The 22365-nt window shown below is 43.7% G+C and overlaps 1 protein-coding gene across 2 annotated transcripts in view; it reads left to right on the top strand.

The window, feature by feature from the left end:
• Positions 1-22365, top strand: part of CDHR2 (cadherin related family member 2) — a 235202-nt gene that overhangs the window by 33741 nt on the left and 179096 nt on the right. For both annotated transcript variants that reach the window (XM_040406756.1, XM_040406746.1), the window contains exons 2-3: positions 2629-2701; positions 9191-9259. In XM_040406756.1, coding sequence (XP_040262690.1) covers positions 2647-2701; positions 9191-9259 — 124 coding nt within the window. In that variant the 5' untranslated portion in view covers positions 2629-2646. The remainder of the gene's footprint in view (positions 1-2628; positions 2702-9190; positions 9260-22365) is intronic.

The raw sequence follows: 22365 nt of genomic DNA, 5'->3' as shown, positions 1-22365 counted from the left end.
GCTCACCTGGCCCTGGTCCCGTCTGCAGCAGCTGGCTTCTCCTCTGTGTGGCCTTGGTATCTTTTCTCTGCTTCAGACAATCGCTGGTTTGAGGACCGTATTTTTTGCCCTCTAAGATGCACCGGCCCATAAGACGCAACATATTTTCCATTGCACCTCAGGTCAGACCAGCAATCAGACCCCCAATGTCAATCAGACCTCAGATCAGACCCCCAATGCCTCAGATAAGCCCCTCATGTCAGCCATTAGCCCCCCATGTCAACCATCATCCCCCATGTCAGCCATCATGCCCCCATGTCAGCCATCAAGATGCGCGACTACAGGCGCACGCTGGTAGACGCGCTCCTGAGAGCATTCCCGACTGACGCCGGGGGACAAGTGGAAGCACAAGGTGAAGGCAGGGGAGGAGGAAGAGGTCGCCAACGCAGCTGTGTCAGCGCCAGCCCCTCAGAAGACAGGGTTAGCATGGCCGACATGTGGAAAAGCTTTGTCACCTCGCCGCAACAACCGGCCCCAACTGCTGATATGGAGCTTGTTAGCAGGAGGCAGCATTTGAACAACATGGTGGAACAGTACCTGTGAACACGCCTACACGTACTGACTGATGGTTCTGCCCCATTCAATTTCTGGGTCTCCAAATTGTCCACATGGCCAGAGCTTGCCCTGTATGCCTTGGAGGTGCTGGCCTGCCCTGCAGCCAGTGTACTCTCTGAACGTGTATTTAGCACTGCAGGAGGCAGCCGCCTGTCCACAGCCAACGTGGACAAGCTCATGTTCGTTAAAATGAACCAGGCCTGGATCCCACAAGACTTGTCTGTACCTTGTGCAGAATAGACAGTTCTAACAGTCTCAACCATCCATCCTTGTACTCAAGTGCACTTATTCCTTTTTTTTATTTATTTTATATGTCCCAATATTTTGGGGGATGCCCCTATGTAAAAATGCAAAATAACACACATCTGTGTTGGCTACCTATTCCTCCTTCGCCGCCGCTTCCACCTAGACCGCCACGTGAGCCTACATCGCCACATCCACCCATTCACCGCCTCCTCAACCTCTTCCTCCTACATCATTACTAATTTTAATTTTTTTAAGGTCTTTTATGTTTTTTTTAATTCATTTCCCTATCCACATTTGTTTGCAGAGCATTTGCCATGCTCTTAAGCATATTTTGCTGCCTTTTGCAGCCCTCTAGCTCTTTCCAGGGCTATTTTAGAGCCATTTTAGTGGCCAAAAGTTCGGGTCCCCATTGACTTCAATGGGGTTCGGATTCAGGTTCAAGTTCGGTTCAAGTTCGGGTCCCGAACCCGAACTTTTTTTTCAAGTTCAGCTGAACCTGCCGAACCCGAACATCCAGTTTTGAATAATTTGAGGGGTGTAGTTTCTTAAATTGGGTCATTTATGGGTGGTTTCCATTATATTAGCCTCTAAAAATCACTTTATAACTGAATATGATTTTGAAATTTTGTCGAAAATTTAAAAAATTGATTCTAAACTTCTAAGCCTTCTAACGTCCTAAATAATGAAATGACATTTACAAATGATGCCAACATAAAGTAGACATATGGGGAATGATGATTGATAACTATTTTATGAGGCATTACTCTGTGTCCTAAAAATAGAGAACTTCAAACTTTTTGGTAAATTTGGGATTTTTTTTTTAGAAATAAAGGAAAAATATATTGACTCAAATTTACAACTGTCATGAAGTACAATGTGTCACGATAAAACAGTCTCAGAATGGGCTTGGATAAGTAAGTGTTCCAAAGTTATTACAGATAAAGTGACACATGTCAGATTTTCAAAAATCGCCTGGATTTAAGGTGAAAAGTGGCTCGGTAGTGAAAGTGTTAATGATAAATTTGGCCCTATTTGTGTACATTTACTTTCAACACCAGCTGTAACTGAGGTTTCAATGGAGAGCATTAGCAAGTAAGGCTACTTTCACATCTGCGCTTTGGTTTCCAGTTTCGAGATCCGGCAGATGATCTAAAAACCGGACCAAAATGGTTCTGTTTGATTTAACACAACCGGATGGTTACATTCCGTTACGAGGCGGTTGTGTTAAATCGAAAATGGAACAAACCAGATCCGTCACAAAAAATCAATGGGTGACGTTTTTTATAGGATCTGAAAAACCTGGATCCGGCGCCATTGACTTGCTTGCAGTGGTTTTGTGTCCGGTCACAAAACTGAATGCTACCGAAATGGAATGCATAGTGATGCATCCTGATTAAAGCATACCCCATTCATAATACATTGGCCCTAAACGAAACCGTTTTGGTCTGGTTTTAAAATCCTCTGCTGGATCTCAAACCTGGAATGCCAAAGTGCAGATGTGAAAGTGGCCTAAGGCTAGGCAATGCAACAATAAGTTGCACGACATAAAGGATACAACTACACTGAAACATGTGTTGCGTGACATTCATGCACCAATGTTGCTCAACATATTTTATAATGCTAGTTGCGACACCATAGACTAGCAATATAAAATATGTCGCTCGACATTATTGCAACAAATATTTGCGTGACAAATGTCGTCATGTAGCCCTAGCTTAATACTCCTTTCTTGTGGTTAGGGCCAGTGACAGGAAATTTTTGACTTCATACACCTCTTTTTGTTTATAGGGCACTCATGCTGGAACAATGATCTTGATCCTCTGCCTGTTCCCTTTCCTCCTTTTCGATGGTGGTGGCCAAGGTAATAACATTTTTTTTCTTCTATTTAAGCAAGACGCAAATACAGACAGCAAAGGGCCCCTGTGCAAGAACAGTATGTGGGCCCCATGCTGTCCAATAGGTCATCACAAAACACACTACTATCTCTCTCTAGTTATTACCTAATAATTTTGAGGTAGGAAATTCATTAGCACACTCAACTTAATGCCATCAAATAGAGAGTAGAAAGCTGTTTCAAAGTTACTGTGGGCCCCCTACCTACTGGGCCCCTGTGCAGCTGCACAGGTCACACACTGGTGTATCTGCCGCTGATTTTAAGCATACTTTTGAAGCTGGTTGAATGTTTTTAGATCCTTTAATCGTTCACTTTGCGTCTTATTTACAGACAGTGGTGGACTGAGGTTTCTGGGTGCTCACCTCAGAATATGTGTATGTTCACTTTTAATTGCATCATAAACTTGGTTGTTCTCATTGTACACAAAAGACTTCTAACCAGTAAGGCCTAACTGGTTATTTGTGAATCAATTTGGAAAAAAATAGACTCCAGTCAAAAATTATTTGTTCCAAACCTACCTATAACAAACCCAGTTGTTGGTGTCTTGTGTTGTTGAGTTACTGAACATGTAAATTACCAGAGATGAGTCCAGGAATCATCTCCAGTGGCTTTAGCCCATGCGCATTGAGCTGACGAAGCCAAGGACAGTAAACCTATGCAGTGAAAAGAGGTTTACTGTCTTTTGTTTATTGGCACAATGCACATGTGCCTGAAGCTACATTCACCATTTCAGCCCCTTCTGTCTCCAGTGCCGCAGCTCTAGTCAGCAGTCTTGTGCTTTATAAACTTGGACAACCTCTTTAAGATTGCTCTAGCAGAATTTTGGAAGAGAGCAGCCATGTCTTTCTAATCCTGGACAACCCCTTTAAAAGAGTTTGCTGGATCTTTTAAAGCCTTCAGGGATGAATAGGTGCTCATAAAACACCTCCTGGTCCTCCTGTTCCAGGGCTGCAGGCCCGGTCTCCGAGGCTTTCAGTCCCCATTTTAAGAATCAATGACCTCAGCTGTCATGTGTTGTTCATGCACTGTAGTTCTTCCACCTTTATTTTAACTATATCAGTGCAATAAATGGTGCACTCCAATGTAATTTTCACATTTCTCATTCACATATGCAGCAAACCAGAGGGGAGGAGAGGATAAGAGGAGTGGTGGTTGCTATGATGGTGTTATTAGAACTCACAGTTCCCAGTGGCAATCTCCCCTCTGGCTATTTCTGGGGCAGTGCAGTGACTGGATGGTGTACCCGTTCTTCCCTTGGGGCACATTCTGGATGTTTCTGGTGCTGTCACACGTTGGGCTTTGCTGTGTTTTGGATGCGGCAAAAAATGCATAAAAAACCAACATTCAGTTTTTAAAAAGCAGATAAATTACATTAATGTAACTCTATTTTGTATAATATAATCCAGTTTTGCTGTGTGTTTTCCATTTGCCGGCAAACAAAAGCAGTTATGTTTGCCGCACCACAAACGCAGCACAGCCATGACATGTGGCAGCACCCTTAGGGTATTTGGCAGAGTGCAAGGCAGGACTGCAAAATGGCTGAAAAGTTATGGAATCAACAATAACCAGGCCCTTTGATTGCAATACATAAAGTCTTTCTTTACTAAATTGAGGATGGTAGTACATATAGCACCAAGAGGCACAGTTCCAAAGTATATCACAGAGATTACTTTCTAAATAGTGATGGATGGGCAACAACAATGATGGTAGTTGTAGCAAAGTCTGTTATGCCATAAACAAGCGAATACCTTGCTTTCTGAAGCTGCCCGTCTGGACCTTCTAAGATGTCTGGTAGTAGAGTTGTTCCTTTGACATCTGTGGTCTCAGAGACAGAGGTTCTCTGGACTTGGGCCTGGTATACAGGAATTGTCTCATAGATGTCTTTCCTTGGAAACTGCTAGACTAGACTCCTCAACCAACTAATCAGTGGTGCAGACCTGGTCCATCACCCTGGTAACCTAAAGAGCCTGAGAATATTAACCCAGTACTGCCACGAGTAAGGACATGGAAGTTGTTCAAAATGCATTGACATTGTTTATATCTTTTTGCAACCACTTATTATGTATGGAATTGTTTGAATATAAAGCCCCGATTTATGGATCCTGAGATACAGGACTATTTTGTACTGCACCTGCACTATATGGACAAAAGTATTGGGACACCCACATATTATACCTACAGGAGCTTTTATGACATCCGATCCTAAATCCATAAGTATTAATATGGAGTTGGCTCCCCTCTTTGTAGCTAAAACAGCTTCCACTTTTCCATGAGTGTTTTCTACAAGATTTTGGAGTGCGTCTGTGGGAATTATTTGCCCATTCATCCAGAAGAGCATTTGTGAGGACAGATACTAATGTTGGACGAGAGGGCCTGGCTTGCAATCTCTCTTCTAGTTCATCCTAAAGGTGTTTGATGGGGTTGAGGTCAGGGCTCTGTATGGGTCAGTCAAGTTTTTCCACACCAAAATCACCCAACCATTCCTTTATGACCCTTGCTTTGTGCACTGGGGCACATTCATGCTGTAACAGAGAAAGTATTTCCCCAAACCATTCCCACAAACTTGGAAGAATATGTAGTACCCCAGACCTGGGGGTACTACTATTGTGTTCTTGAATTGCTGCATTATTATATGTAATGTTATGTAATTTTATCCAGCCGGGGGTGGTAATGGTTGGCCCTGGCTGGCTGTAACAAAGATTAACCACCTGGTTCCCACCTTCTTGGTAGGAGTGGCAGGTCCTGCCAAGAGGGGGAAGTCCATGATAGTGAGGGAGTTTAATAGAATGCTAGGAGGAGAGTGGATGTGAGAGGTTCTGTTCTGATCGTGGGGGAGTTGGGAAGTAGCTCGTAGAGCACCAACCCCTAAGAACTATATCAAAGTCCAGTATCCAGATCTCCTTCTCCTGCCAGACTGACAGCTAACCACAGCCTCAAGAGAAGATTACAGACAGCAGAGTGAACTGCTACTTCAGCCTCTATGGACACTGCTGCAAGGTGAGTGACAGCAGCCAAGCCATTCATCACCAAACAATCATTAGGCCATCATCACCAAATTGCAATACTGCAGCCATCCAACCAGCCACTATAACTCTATAGCTGGTGCCAGAGAAGTATTGCACTTCAAGCCTGCTGCTGTATGTATTTTAAGTTCTAAATTGCACTTAGTAAAAAAGAGACTTGTTAAGTTAAACTCTGGCCTCATTATTCAGTCTACACTTTCACTACCACGAAGCCCAGGCAATGGCCTGAGGTAGGACATTGTGACACTACAACATCACATCAGGACCATTACCACTACCATCCTCTACACTGGCACCACGGGGGCTCGCTGCACATACAATTGTCCAAGATGTCTTGGTATGCTGAAGCATTAACATTTCCCTTCACTGGAACTAAAGGCCTAGGCGAACCCTAGAAAAACAACCTCAATAGCATTATCCCTCCTGCACCAAATCTTATAGCTGGCACAATGCAGTGAGACAGATTCTCCCGGCATTGGCCAAACCCAGAGTCATCTGCAGCAAGCCCCTGTGGGAGCCGGTGTTGAGGACGGGAGTGGTAGTCACCCTGATGTAGTGTTTTAGTGGCACAGCGTCCTACCTCAAGCCGTTGCTCCTGGGGCCTGTTGCAGTGAAAGTTGTACTGAAAATAATACTGAAAAATGAGGCCAGAGTTAAATGTAATAAAGTCCTTTTTACTAAATGCAACATAGAACTTGAAGTACATACAGTAGCAGCAGGCTTTGCTGCAATTCTTCTCTTGCAACAGCTGAGGAGATATGGTGGCAGGCTGGATGGCTACGGTTCTGCACTTGTTAATATGCAGATGTTGCTGGCCTAGTGGTATTCTGGTGACGGTTGTCTTTAGCCGTAGTCCCTCAACTCACAGCAGTGTCTGTAAAAGCGATATTTCAGTTCACTCTGCTGTCTGGAATCTCAAGGCTTCACTTGAGTCTTTCCCTCAGTTCTTGAGAGTTGGTGCTCTACAAGCTACTTCCCAACTCTCCGGTAGGAGAGGGATATCTGGAGCCTGACTCTCTGAAGTGGTTCCACAGAGTCGGTGCTCTGCAAGCTACTTCCCAACTCTGGAGGTGCTGCTCTATAAGCTACTTCCCTAATCCCCCACTATCAGAACAGGACATCTCACATCCCCTCTCCTCTCTGCACTCTTCTCTAGACAAGACTGAACTACCTCTAGTCTTCCCCCTCCTGACAGGAAGTCGGTACCGCCCTCTCTACCAGGAGGGGTGGAACAGGGTAGCTAACCCTGTTATAACCAGCCATTGCCAACCATTACCTCCCCTGATGAACGAAATGACATGGTACATCTCACATTAATTAAATAGCATTGAAATACACATAATAATGCAGCAATAAAAGAATTACGCAACAATTAAAGAAACAGAATAGTAGTGCCCACAATTCTGGGGTACTGCACATCTTAAGGGGAATTTAGACACAATGAGCAGCAGCAGGTTGTCGGGAATGAAGCATTGATTCCCAACAGTTGGCTGCTCACTCAGTGGAGGTGAAGCGCTGCATTTAAATGCAGGAATCACCTCCATAGTATGAGGACGAGAGATTGCTATTGCTAGGGTGGCTTAAAAAAAAGTAAAAAAAAAAAGTTAAAAAAAAGTTAAAAAAAAAGTTTTTTTTTAATCGAAAATATTTAAAAAAATATTAACGTTCAAATCACCCCCTTTTCCCCAAAATTAAAATAAATAAAATAAAAAAATATTCTAGGCATCACTGCATCTGAAAACACCCATACTATTAAAATATAACAATATTTATCCCATACGGCAAATGGCGTAATGGAAAAAATATTATAAATGGCCAAATCACCATTTTTTGTCACTTCACCTTCCCATAAAATGTAATAGAAATTGATCAAAAAGTCACACACAATTCAAAATAGTATCACTGAAAAGTACAGATCGCACTGCAAAAAATGAGTCCTCATACAGCTCTGTACACATAACTACAAAAGTTAGGGATCAGAAAATGGTGCTGAAAACCCCAATTTTTTTTTCACGTTTTCTTTTTTTCAGTATTAAAATGAGAGAAGAACTATACAAGTGTGGTATCATTATAATTGTATTGACATGGAGAATGAAGGTAACTGGTCAATTTTATCATATAGGGAACGCCATAAACCCCCCCAAAACTGTGGCAGAATTGCACCTCATTTGGATTTTTTTCCAGCTCCCCACTACATCATATGCAATGTTAAATAGTGCCATTAGAAAGTACAACTTATCCCACAAAAAACAAGCCCTCATAAGGCGATGTGAACGAAAATAGAAAAGTTATGGCTCTGGTAAGGCGGGAAGTGAAAAACTAAAATGAAAAAACGGAAAATTTAAAAAGTTCTTCTAAGGTTCAAGTAACAATGAAATTTGCAAAAAGTTGTTTATGAGAGGTTAAAAATACAAATCTTTAGCAAAAAAACAAGCCCCATATGGTTCAACCACATATTGAGCCCCATTTATCAAAATGTATCTAACATAAAAAATTCTCATAGCAGCCAACCACAGTGCAGCCTAAGGGCCCCTCCAAACGGAAGTTTATGTCTCCAGAAGTTCGGCATAGACTCAGTGACAAAATTCCAGCTCCAGCCATGTGGTATCTGCTGCCATTGGTTTCATTGGAAGGCAGCGCAGCAGTCTGCATGGCTAGCGGTTTATATCTGCTTGATGACATGGTGGGTGCCCATACGTGGTTTAGCTCCATTCAATGGAGCTAATCTGCAGGTAGGTCAGCAGCATCCAAACTGAACAACCGTGGCAGGAGTGAAAACCAGCTGTGTGAACATAGCCTTAAGGGTGTATTAGATTTACGGATAGACTGTCAGATCATTGCTAACGTGCATTTGTAGTAACGCTCGTTAGTGATACTCTGGCAGTGTAATACTGCCGCCGATTACCGGTTTGCTCTTTCATCGGATAATTGTAATCTTTCAACAAGTTTAAAAATCATTGTTTTCAGGCGGCAGATCGTGCTGTGTAATCAGGATCTGCTGCCGGCAAACAATCATTCAGTATGGGGACAAGCGATGGCATAACGATCACTTTTCCACATGCTGTGGAGGAGATCTCTGCAAGTAACCGCAGCAGTCTCCTCCACTAACAAACAGGAACGCTTCCCACTCGACAATCACCTGTGTGATCTGCCTATCTAATACAGCCTTTCGTTTTTCCAGTGCTTCCAGGGTTTAAGAAATGAAAACCAAGCTCTGATTGGTTGCTGTGGGCAACAAGGCCCATTTTTTAATGTTAGACAGATTTGAAAAGTGAGGCCCATTTTTTTCTGCAAAAAGTTGAATTGTGCTATGGTGTGAATATTCCTTATTATGCAGTATATTTCCATGCAATGCTATTTTATCTAGTATATCTTGTCATAGCATTATGTCTTCCATTGCTTCAGAATATAAGAGGTAAATATTGTTTTTCAGTCGCTGCAAACAATCAACCTGTTATTGGAGGAAATCCGTTTGTTCTGTTACCAGAAGATACACCTGTTGGTGAGTAACATTTTGCATAGTAAATTATTGCTAAGAATTATTGCAGTTCTTTATGAAATATGAACCTCATCAGCAGTGAATATGTCAAATATCATGCCATTGCTTACACTGGTGGCTCTGAGGGCAGTATTCAGTTCTGCCGGGAGAAAGTCTGTCAATAGGGATGAGCGAACTTGTGTTTTCAAGTTTGACGTACAAGGTTGGGGTTTGGCTTATCTAAGAATTCCGTTATGGATTCCGCTACTGCAGCGACCAGGCCGCAGAGGCAACACGTGAGCTACGGTGGGCCGATGGGTATAGTAGTAGTTTTACTCACGGTTAGCAGCGCTCCCTGGGCCGGTGTGCAGTGAAGGGAAGGACAGCACTAGTTGCTTCGGGGCACACTCTGTTGTCCAGGTGGTTGAGGTGCCCTTTGATGGAATGTGGTTTTAGGTGCCTTGGAGGCAGGATCCCTGGTGTTCGTGACGCCAGCACCGTTAGGTGCAAAGGAAGGTGGTAGAAAGGATGAGGAGTCAATGGTTGAAAGCAATGGAACCTTTACTTAATAAGGCTACTTTCACACCTGCGTTAAGTGCGGATCCGTCTGGTATCTGCACAGACGGATCCGCACCTTTAATGCAAACGATTGTATCCATTCAGAACGGATCCGTTTTCATTATGAAGAACAAAGTCAAAACAGATCCGTCCTGACTTACATTGAAAGTCAAAGGGGGACCGATCCGTTTTCAGTTGCACCATATTGTGTCAGTGAAAACGGATCCGTCCCCATTGACTTACATTGTAAGTCAGGACGGATTTGTTTGGCTCCGCCTCCAGAGCGGAATGGAGGCGGAACGGAGCCAAACTGATGCTTTCTGAGCGGATCCTTATCCATTCAGAATGCATTGGAGCTGAACTGATCCGTTTTGAACCGTTTGCGAGATCCCTGAAACGGATCTCACAAACAGAATTCAAAACACCAGTGTGAAGGTAGCCTAACTTGCCTCAGAGTCATCAGTACAGTTCATTTAGATAGTAAAAGTAATAAACCAAATATTATCTCAGCTGTAATCCTTGTAACAGGCTTGGCAATTGTAACTTGAGGAGTTCTCCTTCTCCCTATATCTGTCTATAGTTTGTCCACACTCTAGCAATCAGGTCCTGGATATTATAACTTCTTACTTGTAATTAGCAATCCACAGGGCGGTCTCCCTAACGGCAGGCAGAAACCTCTGCTCCATTCTTTGTACACGATGCTTCCATAAACTCAGGGGACTCTGCAAACCAAGTAAAGTACAATAATGCCATAGTCATAGAAAATATTCTGGTGCTAATTACAAGTAAACTAGCTTCTTGGCAAATACATTTTGTACAAAATGATTTGGGCCCGATCTTGGGCAAGAATCTCAATTTTACTAAATAAGCGTAGCATTAGCACAAGACTATTTTCTATTACTATGGCATTATTGTACTTTATCTGGTTTGCAGAGTGCTGTTGCATTGTGTTTTTTTTCTTTGTGTTTCAGCGCGCACCTGCGCATTGGGATGTGCTGACTGACCCCCTTTTTCTTTCCATAAACTCAGGTCCACAATGTCCATAGAGGCATGTGGTAATGGACAACTTTGCACCTAGTCGTCTGGCTGTGTCCAGGAGCTTTTAGGCTTCTCCCGCTCACTGGTGCTCTGGAGTCCATAAACTAATGCTGCTTCTATCTCCACTAGACTTGCTCTAAATCCAGACATTGACTCTGGTCTGTGCTAGGTAGCTGTAAGGATTTAGTCCGCACTCCCTCAGCTTGATCAGGGCCAAGGGGCTAAAGTGGCCATTAACTTCCTTCCTTCTACTTTACTGTTCTACCACTGTTTCGTTCTGCATTAGCACTCCCTCAGCTATATATATATATATATATGGGGTGCCAGCACCACCTAGGGGTGAATAGATGCAATGACACTAATATATCCTGCTATTGGAAATTACAGCTTGATACTACAATACATTTGATATACATATGCCCAAAGTTATACAGGGGCCCACGACCATCACTGAGTGACACTGCACTACCACGGACCATAACTTATGGTCTGTGGTTGTGGAATCCAAAACGGAATTCTTAGATAACCAGAACCGTGTACGCTCAAGTTTGCTCAACACTATCTGTCAATCCTCTTTTGCCCGCCCACTCAGAGTGATTGGCAGGTTGTTCTTCTGTGAGCAGGCAGACAATATAAATCAGGAGTCCCGGGCTTTCTCTACACATTTGGCAGAATATAAAACAATTTTTACATGAATTAGATCTTAGCATTTATATATCTCAAATCTATGCATTTCCTTCTCTATTCTCCACTGGCATCACCTGTACTGGTTGACAGTGATGGCCAGTTCGCATTGTTCGCCCGCGAACACATGCGGGCTGCCATCTTTTTTCACAAGTCCGGCGAGGCACAGGTAAGCCCTTACCTGTGCCTGTGCGCGAGCCAGTCTGAAAACAAGTGCGGTCAGCGGGAGCAGGCAGTTCCGAAAACAGCCACCAAGGGCCTTCATCGGGTGAACCTTGTTTTGACCCCTCACTGCTAACGGCAGTATAGGTGATGGGGAGAACAAGACAAACGTGTCTCATGGGATGCCCATGCAGGTTGCATGGCAGAGTAATAAAAGTTTAAATCATCCCAACGCCATGAGCGCTCAAGGGGCGGTCCATTATGTTAAATGACTTTCTGCACTGAATTCTTCCCAGCCCGTCCCTTCTGTTTTGAGTGACAGCTCTAGTGTCCAATGTCTCATGAATTACTAATTAAAGAAGAGCTGTTTGGTAATGGCTGTGTGGTTTGCCATTAAAATCAACAGGCTGTTACCATGTCTTTCATTAGTTATCTGTGCAGCCTCCCTGCTTTTGACCACATTGCGGCCACGGTTTGGATGTGCAACAGCCATACAGTGGCTACTACATGTGACAGCACCCTAAGTGTATCAGTCTATCTATCTCCTATCTATCTATATCTATCTATCTCATATCTATCTATCTATCTATCTATCTATCTATCTATCTATCTAATATCTATCTCATACATATCTATCTCATACATATCTATCTCATATCTATCTCATATCTATCTATCAAATCAAATCAAATCAGCTTTATTGGCAGGACTAAATACATTTTAGCATTGCCAAAGCAAGTGGGAAATAATTGGGTGGGTTGGGGGATGGGGACATATACAGGGTGGAGGTATAGGAGTCCATGGTATATCAGGCTCCTCTCAGTCCATGGCAGGCAGTAATATATTGTGCTGCTGTGGCCGCTGTGTTCTCCTCTTCCCCCAGCAGTATAGAAACATAGAAACATAGAATGTGTCGGCAGATAAGAACCATTTGGCCCATCTAATCTGCCCAATATACTGAATACTATGGATAGCCCCCGGCCCTTATCTTATATGAAGGATGGCCTTATGCCTATCCCATGCATGCTTAAACCCCTTCACTGTATTTGCAGCTACCACTTCTGCAGGAAGGCTATTCCATGCATCCACTACTCTCTCAGTAAAGTAATACTTCCTTATATTACTTTTAAACCTTTGCCCCTCTAATTTAAAACTGTGTCCTCTTGTGGTAGTTTTTCTTCTTTTAAATATGCTCTCCTCCTTTACCGAGTTGATTCCCTTTATGTATTTAAAGGTTTCTATCATACCCCCTCTGTCTCTTCTTTCTTCCAAGCTATACATATTAAGGTCCTTTAACCTTTCCTGGTAAGTTTTATCCTGCAATCCATGTACTAGTTTAGTAGCTCTTCTCTGAACTCTCTCTAGAGTATCTATATCCTTCTGGAGATATGGCCTCCAGTACTGCGCACAATACTCCAAGTGAGGTCTCACCAGTGTTCTGTACAGCGGCATAAGCACTTCACTCTTTCTACTGCTTATACCTCTCCCTATACATCCAAGCATTCTGCTGGCATTTCGTGCTGCTCTATTACATTGTCTTCCCACCTTTAAGTCTTCTGAAATAATTACTCCTAAATCCCTTTCCTCAGATACTGAGGTCAGGACTGTGTCAAATATTCTATATTCTGCCCTTGGGTTTTTACGCCCCAGGTGCATTATCTTGCACTTATCCACATTAAATTTCAGTTTCCAGAGTTCTGACCATTCTTCTAGTTTTCCTAAATCCTTTTCCATTTGGCGTTTCCCTCCAGGAACATCAACCCTATTACATATCTTTGTGTCATCAGCAAAAAGACAAACCTTACCATCGAGGCCTTTTGCAATATCACTTATGAAGATATTAAACAAAATCGGTCCCAGTACAGATCCCTGTGGAACCCCACTGGTAACATGACCTTGTTTTGAATGTTCTCCATTGACTACAACCCTCTGTTGTCTGTCACTCAGCCACTGCCTAATCCACTCAACAATATGGGAGTCCATGCTCAATGACTGCAGTTTATTGATAAGTCTTCTATGTGGGACAGTGTCAAAAGCCTTACTAAAATCTAGATATGCGATGTCTACTGCACCTCCACCGTCTATTATTTTATTCACCCAGTCAAAAAAATCTATAAGATTTGTTTGACATGATCTCCCTGAAGTAAACTCATGTTGTTTTTCATCTTGCAATCCATGGGATTTTAGATGTTCCACAATCCTATCCTTTAATAGGGTTTCCATTAATTTGCCTACTATTGATGTCAGACTCACTGGTCTATCGTTGCTCGATTCCTCCCTACTACCTTTCTTGTGAATGGGCACGACATTTGCCAATTTCCAATCTTCCGGGACGACTCCTGTTACTAATGATTGGTTAAATAAATCTGTTAACGGTTTTGCCAGCTCACCACTAAGCTCTTTTAATAATTTTGGGTGTATCTCATCAGGCCCCTGTGACTTATTTGTCTTCACCTTAGACAGCAAACTTAGAACATCTTCCTCTGTAAAGATACATGCATCCAACGATTTATTAGTCATTCTTTCTAGTGGAGGTCCTTCTCCTTTTTCTTTTGTAAAGACTGAACAGAAGTATTCATTAAGGCAGTCGGCTAGCCCTTTATTCTCTTCTACATACCTTCCGTCCTTTGTTTTTAATTTAGTTATTCCTTGTTTTAATTTCCTTTTTTCATTTATATATCTGAAGAATGTCTTATCCCCTTTTTTCATAGACTGAGCTAGTTTTTCTTCTGCCTGCGCTTTAGAAGTTCTTATAACTTGCTTGGCCTCTCTCTGCCTAATCTTGTAGATTTCCTTATCTTCATTGCTCTGGTTTTTTTTATAATTACAAAATGCTAGCTTTTTATTTTTAATGATTTGGGCCACTTCTGCTGAGTACCACAGTGGTCTCCTCCTTTTTTTGCTTTTACTGACAAGTCTAATGCAATTTTCTGTTGCCTTCAATAATGCACCTTTTAAGTAGTCCCATTTCTCCTGGACTCCATGTAATCCGTTCCAGTCTGATAAGGACTCATTTATGACTAATTTCATTTTTGAAAAGTCTGTTTTTCTAAAATCTAAAACTTTTGTTTTTGTGTGGTGGGACTCTTTCACAGTTCTTATATTAAACCACACTGACTGGTGATCACTAGATCCCAAGGTTTCGCCTACAATGACATCATATACCGAATTCCCATTTGTGAATACCAAATCCAAAATGGCCTCCCTCCGGGTTGGCTCCTCAACCACTTGTTGTAGAGATAACACCAGTAGGGAATTTAGAATATCTGTACTCCTGGTAGAACTTGCTATTTTGGTTTTCCAGTTTATATCTGGAAGATTGAAATCTCCCATAATGATAACTTCTCCTTTCATTGTCATTTTAGCTATTTCTTCAACTAGTAGATCATCTAGTTCTTTAACTTGACCAGGTGGTCTATATATCACACCTACACGAGTTACTGCATGGTTAGCAAACTGCAACGTAACCCAAACTGACTCTATGTTGGCCTCACCAACTTGTATTAGGTTAGATTTAATGCTATCTTTCACATACAGGGCCACTCCTCCTCCTTTCTTGCCTTCTCTGTCTCTTCTGTATAAAGAGTACCCTGGTATGGTTATGTCCCAGTCATTTCTTTCATTAAACCATGTCTCCGTAACAGCCACTAAATCTACATTCTCAGATGCCATAATTGACCCAAGTTCAAGTTCAAGTATGGAGAGTCTCTCTTCCTCCTCCATGGAGGTGAAGTCTGGGCAGAGATCAGACAGTCTCCTGAAGTGAGTCTCCCTCACTGCTGAGTATTTGGGGCACCGCAGCAGGAAATGAGCCTCATTCTCCACAGTCTCCTGGTCGCACTGCTGGCACAGTCTGCTCTCCCTGGGCATGTACCTCTGTCGGTGACGCCCGGATTCAATGAGCAGGCTGTGGGCGGCTCAAGATCTGTCAATCTTTTGGATTGGGGAGTTTCTCCAGATATGGGGCCAGTTTGTACTCCCTCTGCAGGCTCTGGTATACTGTCAGCTTCTGTGATGTTCTTATGTCGTTCCTCCAGACGCTGATATACTCTTCTTTGCTCTTGTGTATCGTCCTCTGGATTTCGCCCTTTGTCAGGCTATATTGGTTGGTGGCTTGGGCAGGCTGGGTTTGGGTGACTTGTTGCAGGGTGCTTTGTTTTTCTGGGGCTTCTTGGTGCAGCAGGGCTTTGTGATGGTAGGAGCTGGGACTGCTGCACTGAAGATGGGCTCTGAATGATAGCGCCCTCTTCTGGACAGCAAAGTAGAGTGGGAATCTGCCCAGTTCTGCTCGACAGGCACTGTTTGAGGTGCTCCTGTGGACCTGGAGAAAGTGTTTGCAGAGTTCTAGGTGGAATAGTTCTGTTGGCCCAGAGTCCCACTTTGCCCGGTCTGGGTATATGTCTGGGCCCCAGACTTCGCTGCCATACAGGAGGATCGGGGCGATGATGGTGTCAAGGATTTTTAGCCAGACGGTCACTGGTGCTTTAAGGTGATACAGACGCCTTCTGATGGCATAGAAGGTTTTGCTCGCCTTGTCTTTCAGTGTTTCCATGGCTTTCTTAAAACTCCCTGATTGGCTAATTTCTAGGCCCAGGTAGGTGTAGCTTTCGGTTTCTGAAATTGGACAGTTGTTTAGCAGGAAGGTAGGTCGCCCGGCTGCTTTTCGGTTTCTTTTCTGGAATATCATGATGTTGGTTTTCTTTGGATTGATGGGCAGTGCCCACGTGTTACTGAACTTCTCCAGGATTTTCAGGTTATCTTGGAGACCTTTCTCAGTTGGCGATAGTAGCAGAAGATCATCTGCATAAAGGAGAAATTTCACCTCAGTGTCATGGAGGGTGAGACCAGGCGCTGTGGAGGACTCCAGAGCCGCCGCCAGCTCATTGATGTAGATGTTAAACAGGGTTGGACTGAGGCTGCAGCCCTGTCTGACTCCTCGGCTCTGCCGAAAATAAGCCGTTCTCCTCCCATTTACCTTCATGCTGCATCTGTTCTCAGTGTAGGAACCTCTGATGACATCATGTGTTTTTCCTCCTATTCCGCTTTCAAGAAGTTTCAGGAATAGGCCCGGATGCCACACTGAGTCAAAGGCCTTCTTAAAGTCCACAAAGCAGGCATAGATCTTTCCATGCTTTGTATTGTGGACATGGCTCTTGATGAGGTTCTGCAGGGTGTAGATGTGGTCCGTGGTGCGGTGGTTTGGTATGAAGCCTGCTTGGTTTCTGCTGAGGATGTTGTGCTGGGTGAGGAAGCTGAGGATCCTCTTATTCAGGATAATGCTGAGGAGTTTTCCCAGGTTGCTGCTGACGCATATCCCTCTATAGTTGGCTGGGTCGTACCTGTCTCCGCCCTTGTGTATGGGGGTGATGATGCCTTGGTTCCAGCTCTGGGGGAAGTAGCCGGCACTCAGCACAACATTGTAGAGTTTTACTAATGTGGCCTGGATTCCTGGCGGGCTGTATTTGATCATTTCTGGAAGGATCCCATCTGGGCCGCTGGCTTTTTTACTCTTTATCATTGAGATCCTCTCTGTTATCTCCTGCAGCGTGATCGGTGTGTCTAGAGGGTTTTGGAAATCTTGGATTTCTTCCTCCATGTCCTTCAGCTTTTTCATGATTTATTTTTGCTCTGGGCTTTGGTCCTTCCTCGAGATGGCTTTGTAAAGATCCTTGAAGTACTGGAGCCAGATGTTGCTGTTTTGGATGTGGAGGTTGGTGTTCTTGCTGGTTTTGTCCATCTGCTTCCATAGTTCCCAGAAGCAGTTGTCCTGGAGAGCATCTTGGAGTTGGTGGAGCTTGGTTGACATGTTGCCTTGCTTTTTCTTTCTGAGGGTATTTTTGTATTGCCTTTGTATGTTGTTGTAGGCTTCCCTCAGACTGGGGTTGTTCGGATCTTGGTGTTTCCTATTTGAGGCCATTCTTAGCGCCTTCCTTATATCTTTACACTGGGTTGTTGCTTTTTTGGCCTTTTGTTGCATCTTTTGAGGTCAGACGTTTCCGCCATGGTGCAAAGTATATTTTTAAAGTCCCTTACCGCGAGATTTACTCCTTCTGGATTCAGCTCATACACTTTCCTATGGAAGTTATGGAGCATCTCCTGGATCTCTGCGCTGTTTATGGTCTCCATATACTTTGGAGCTGACATCTTGGACCATTTAAAAGATGGAGGTAGGTTAAAGAGGCCGGTCTGCTGAGATGTTTGTGCCGGTAGTTTACTTGTGGATTTTATGAATAGGAGCAGTTGATTGTGGTTTGACAGGTGTGCCTGTGGGGTGACTATGAAGCCACCAACATTTTTGGGGTCCATATCTGTGATGGCATAGTCTACCACACTGTTGCCTACATGGGAGTTTAGGGTATATCTACCAAGAGAGTCTCCCTTGGTGCGGCCATTGAGAATATGAAGTTCGAGGCTTCGACATAAGTTCAGCAATGTTCTGCCACTTTTGTTTACTGTGCTGTCATAGCTGTTCCTCTCGGTGTGCACTGAGCTGTCACAGTCAGTGTCTGCTCCGAATATATGGACATTTCCGTCAGTTGTCAGGTAGTCTCTCTCCCTCCCTGTTCTTGCATTGAGGTCTCCAAAGATGAGAACGTTGCCCAGGGCCTGAAAATGGGCGGCTTCCCTCTGTAGGATCTCAAAGCTGTCGGGATTGAAGTATGGAGACTCTGATGGAGCTATGTATGCTGCATAGAGGTAGACGTCAGCCGGAGAGGTGAGGATGGAGCGGGCTATCCTTACCCAGATGTGGCTGTCTCCTCTCTTTACCCGTCTGATCTGCTCATGGAGCTCCTCTTTATACCAGACTAATATTCCTCCTGAGCTTCGGCCCAGCTTGATGCTTTTGTTTTTCAGAGCAGGGACAGAGATCTCCCTGTATCCGGTGGGCACCAGGGATGTATTCTCTGTCTTAGTCCATGTGTAACGGTCACGTCCACACACACACAGGGGGAAGGGTAGTGACCACTGCGCTCCACCCTCACCCCTGGCCCTGCCTACTTGCCTCACGAGTCCTGATGACAGGGGACAACTGGACGGCAATCCCTAACTTAGGATATGTGCAGGGAAGACAGACGTGACAAAATACGGAACATGAACGGACCGGGTCAGAACCAAGAGAGCTACGCAGTACAACGGATTAAGCAAAGAATGGTCAGGAGAAGCCGGGGTCAAATACCAGGAGAGTAGCGAAGTACAAGAGGAGTCCTAAGAGAGTAGTCAGGTGGGAGCCGAGGTCACAATACCAGGATGTATGCGCAGTACAGGAGGAGCAGGCAGAGGATCGTCAGGGAACAGGATCAGGTAAATATTCAGTAGTCCAACAAATAGCCAGGAGCCTAGAAATTAACAGGCAACCTGTAGCCAGCAGGCTGCCTGTATTTATAGTGGGGAGTGAGGGTCATGTGACGTGGCCAGCATCACATGACCGACAGACCAACCAGTCGAGCACCGAGTGATCAGCTCGGCGCTCAAGGCAGACTAGGAGCAGGGAGCCACCCAGCTAGTAAAGCCGCCCTGGGAATGAGGTCAAACACAGAACCTCACTCCAAAAGCTAAGCAACAGTTCTGCGGGCAATGGGGGACCGAGTGCACCTTCGGAACCCCGTGACACCATGTTTCTAGGAGGATCTGTATGTCAATGTTTTTTAGTCTTTGGGTAAAGTCTGGATCGTGCGTCTTACATCCGAAGGCTGAAGCGTTCAGGCCCTGAATGTTCCAGCTGCTGACAATAAGAGATGTCATTGTTTGTCCGTATACCTTGTAATGAGCTGCCCTGTGTAGGACAAGCTGGATTATAGACTGGTGGCCATATTCTAGCAGTTTAGAGTGCTGAGCAGGGTCTTTATCTCCTCAATGTCTCTGCTCTGCATTACTCTATGTGAGGCAGGTGGATTCCTCCATGGTTTGTGCCTCTGATGGCCATATTTTGGGTAAAGGTCACCATTTCCAGTTTGTTGAGGAGGGTATGAGGTTTCAGGTCTATTTGTTGTTGGTGACTTTTCCATTGGCTTTTGTCTTGTGTGGGGTCTGGGCCGTGGGTCTCTGTTGAGCACTATGTCTTTGAATTCTTTGGCTAGAAGGCTGACTCCTTGGTTATTGAGGTGTTTATTGTCATATAGGTGATGATTGTTTATGGAGGGGTGTTGTGCCAGGGTGATTTCTGGCATGGCGCTGATTTTAGCTGCCAGATCTGTGTTGATGCTCTGGATGATGTGTTCAGGGATGTCCTTTCTTGGGAGCAGAGATGACAGGATGATTTTACAGCTGGGGAACTTCTGCTGTGCCGTCCCTGCTAGCTGGCTCAGTTGTCCTGCTATCTGCTGGTGCTGGTCCTGGAGGTTGTTGGTGCCTGTATGTATGATAATGTGGTTGGGTTTGATGAAATATGGATTATTGATGATGGCTGCGTCTTGTTCGATAGTAGAGCAGCGAATTTTACTGACTCTTTTTCCTAGGAAAAGTCGCTTTGTGTTCAAGTATTTACCATTGGAGTCTATAATCAGAACAGTATCAGGGCACTGTGGCTTACTGCTCATGTCCGTGTCTGGCCTGCTGCTTGGGCGTCTTGTAGGAAGCTGCTGTGTTAGGATTCTGGTAATGGTTGGCTCTGTTGTTGGGGTCTGTTGTGGTTGTGTTTTCGGGGTTGTCAGATCTGGCCCCCCTTTTATTACTCTGCTGTTCTTTGCTTTGCTCTCATCTTCTATTAATTCCATTTGGCAGTTTATTAATGTATTGGTGTCATGGCTGCTGGCTTTCATTTGGTTCTCACACCCTTCTTTCCCTAGGTTGCTCTCCTTGATTAGGGGATAAGTCTGGGATTTCAGTATTTCTATCTCTCGTCTCAGTTCTGTGTTTTCTTGCTGCAGTTCTTGTATTTTACCTCTTATTTCCTGCAGGGCTGAGGCCTGTTCACACTTCAGTCTGGTTATCTCTTCAGCTACTTGGTCATTTGCATTTTTGTCACCAGAATTTCTTTGAAGCTTCTCTTTAAAGTGTATAAAGTCTCTTTCTAGCTGAGATAAGCAATCTCTGAGGATCTCTAGGGAGGGGTGTGAGGAATTAGGACATGGGGCTGAAGGGGTGTCTCTGGTGGTTTTCTCTGTAGGGGTTAGGGGGTCTCTGGTGGTTGTCTCTGTAGATTTAGGATCATCACTGCTCTTAGTCAGTTCTTTGTAGGTTTGGGCCTGGACTTTGATATGAGGGAAGATATCTTCAAACTGGCCGAGGTTGTCCTTAGTGCCCTGGATGACTATGGTGCCATTATTGTACACGTTGATGGTGAGTGTGACGTCATTGTCATTTTGTGGGTCTTTTACCCTGATCTGTTGGCCCTTGTTGATGCCACACCTGGTGATATTCTTATAATGCCTGCATCGGGCTGTGTGCCAGGCGGTGGGCTGCTGGCTATAGAAAAGCACATTCGTTTTTCTCTTTTCTTCTTCTTTTAAGGCAAAATCACTGAAAAGGGTTTCTGGTCTTTCTCTAATTTTGGCATGTTTTATGGCCTTTTTCGCTTGAGTGCTTCTCTGGCCTTCACAGTATGTGATCTCCTGGGTGTCTGACCCTCTGCTGTCTGAGACTGCAGTCCCCAGCTCTATCCTATGGTCAGTTATATTCTTGGAGCTTTTTTTTTCTAAATTATCATTTTCTAAATTGTAGTTTTCCATTTTCTGGAGGCTCTCCATATTCTTTACTTCTATGGGGTGTGCTCTCTAGAAGGACTATTAGACAGGTGATGGAGCCGGTGCTCTTACCTTTAGATGCCTTCAGATGCTCAGTTCTGTCTGATGCTCCCAGTTGCTTGTAGTCTGTGTTATAGGTAGAGTTCTTGTCTGATCAATAAAATCCTGTTTTTATCCTTCTTTGTCCTTATTTTCTGAGATATTTAGTCCTCCTTGTTTCTGTCATCCATGGAGTCAGTATTTTCCAGGTTTTGTCTTACAGGTTGCTCATTACAAGGTATAAATTGGTGAAAACTCAGGAGTTCATGCTTAGTGCTGCTTACTCCTGGGACTCCTCTATATCTATCTATATATCTCATATCTATCTCATATCTATTTATCTATCTCATATCTATCTCATATCTATCTATCTATCTATCTATCTATCTATCTATCTATCTATCTATCTATCTCATATCTATCTATCTATCTATCTATCTATCTATCTCATATCTATCTATCTATCTATCTAATATCTATCTATCTAATATCTATCTATCTAATATCTATCTATCTAATATCTATCTATCTATCTATCTATCTATCTATCTATCTATCTATCTATCTATCTATCTATCTCATATCTATCTATCTCATATCTATCTATCTATAGAAACATAGAAACATAGAATGTGTCGGCAGATAAGAACCATTTGGCCCATCTAGTCTGCCCAATATACTGAATACTATGGATAGCCCCCGGCCCTTATCTTATATGAAGGATGGCCTTATGCCTATCCCATGCATGCTTAAACCCCTTCACTGTATTTGCAGCTACCACTTCTGCAGGAAGGCTATTCCATGCATCCACTACTCTCTCAGTAAAGTAATACTTCCTTATATTACTTTTAAACCTTTGCCCCTCTAATTTAAAACTGTGTCCTCTTGTGGTAGTTTTTCTTCTTTTAACCCTTTCATGACCAAAGGTCATTGATGCCCCAGTGTCCAGGTCAAAATTTACAAATC

This window comes from Bufo bufo, chromosome 1 (assembly GCF_905171765.1).
Source record: "Bufo bufo chromosome 1, aBufBuf1.1, whole genome shotgun sequence".
NCBI classification, from domain to species: Eukaryota; Metazoa; Chordata; class Amphibia; order Anura; family Bufonidae; genus Bufo; species Bufo bufo.
Note: the sequence above shows the minus strand (reverse complement) of the source record. Positions and strands in the feature narration are given on the sequence as shown.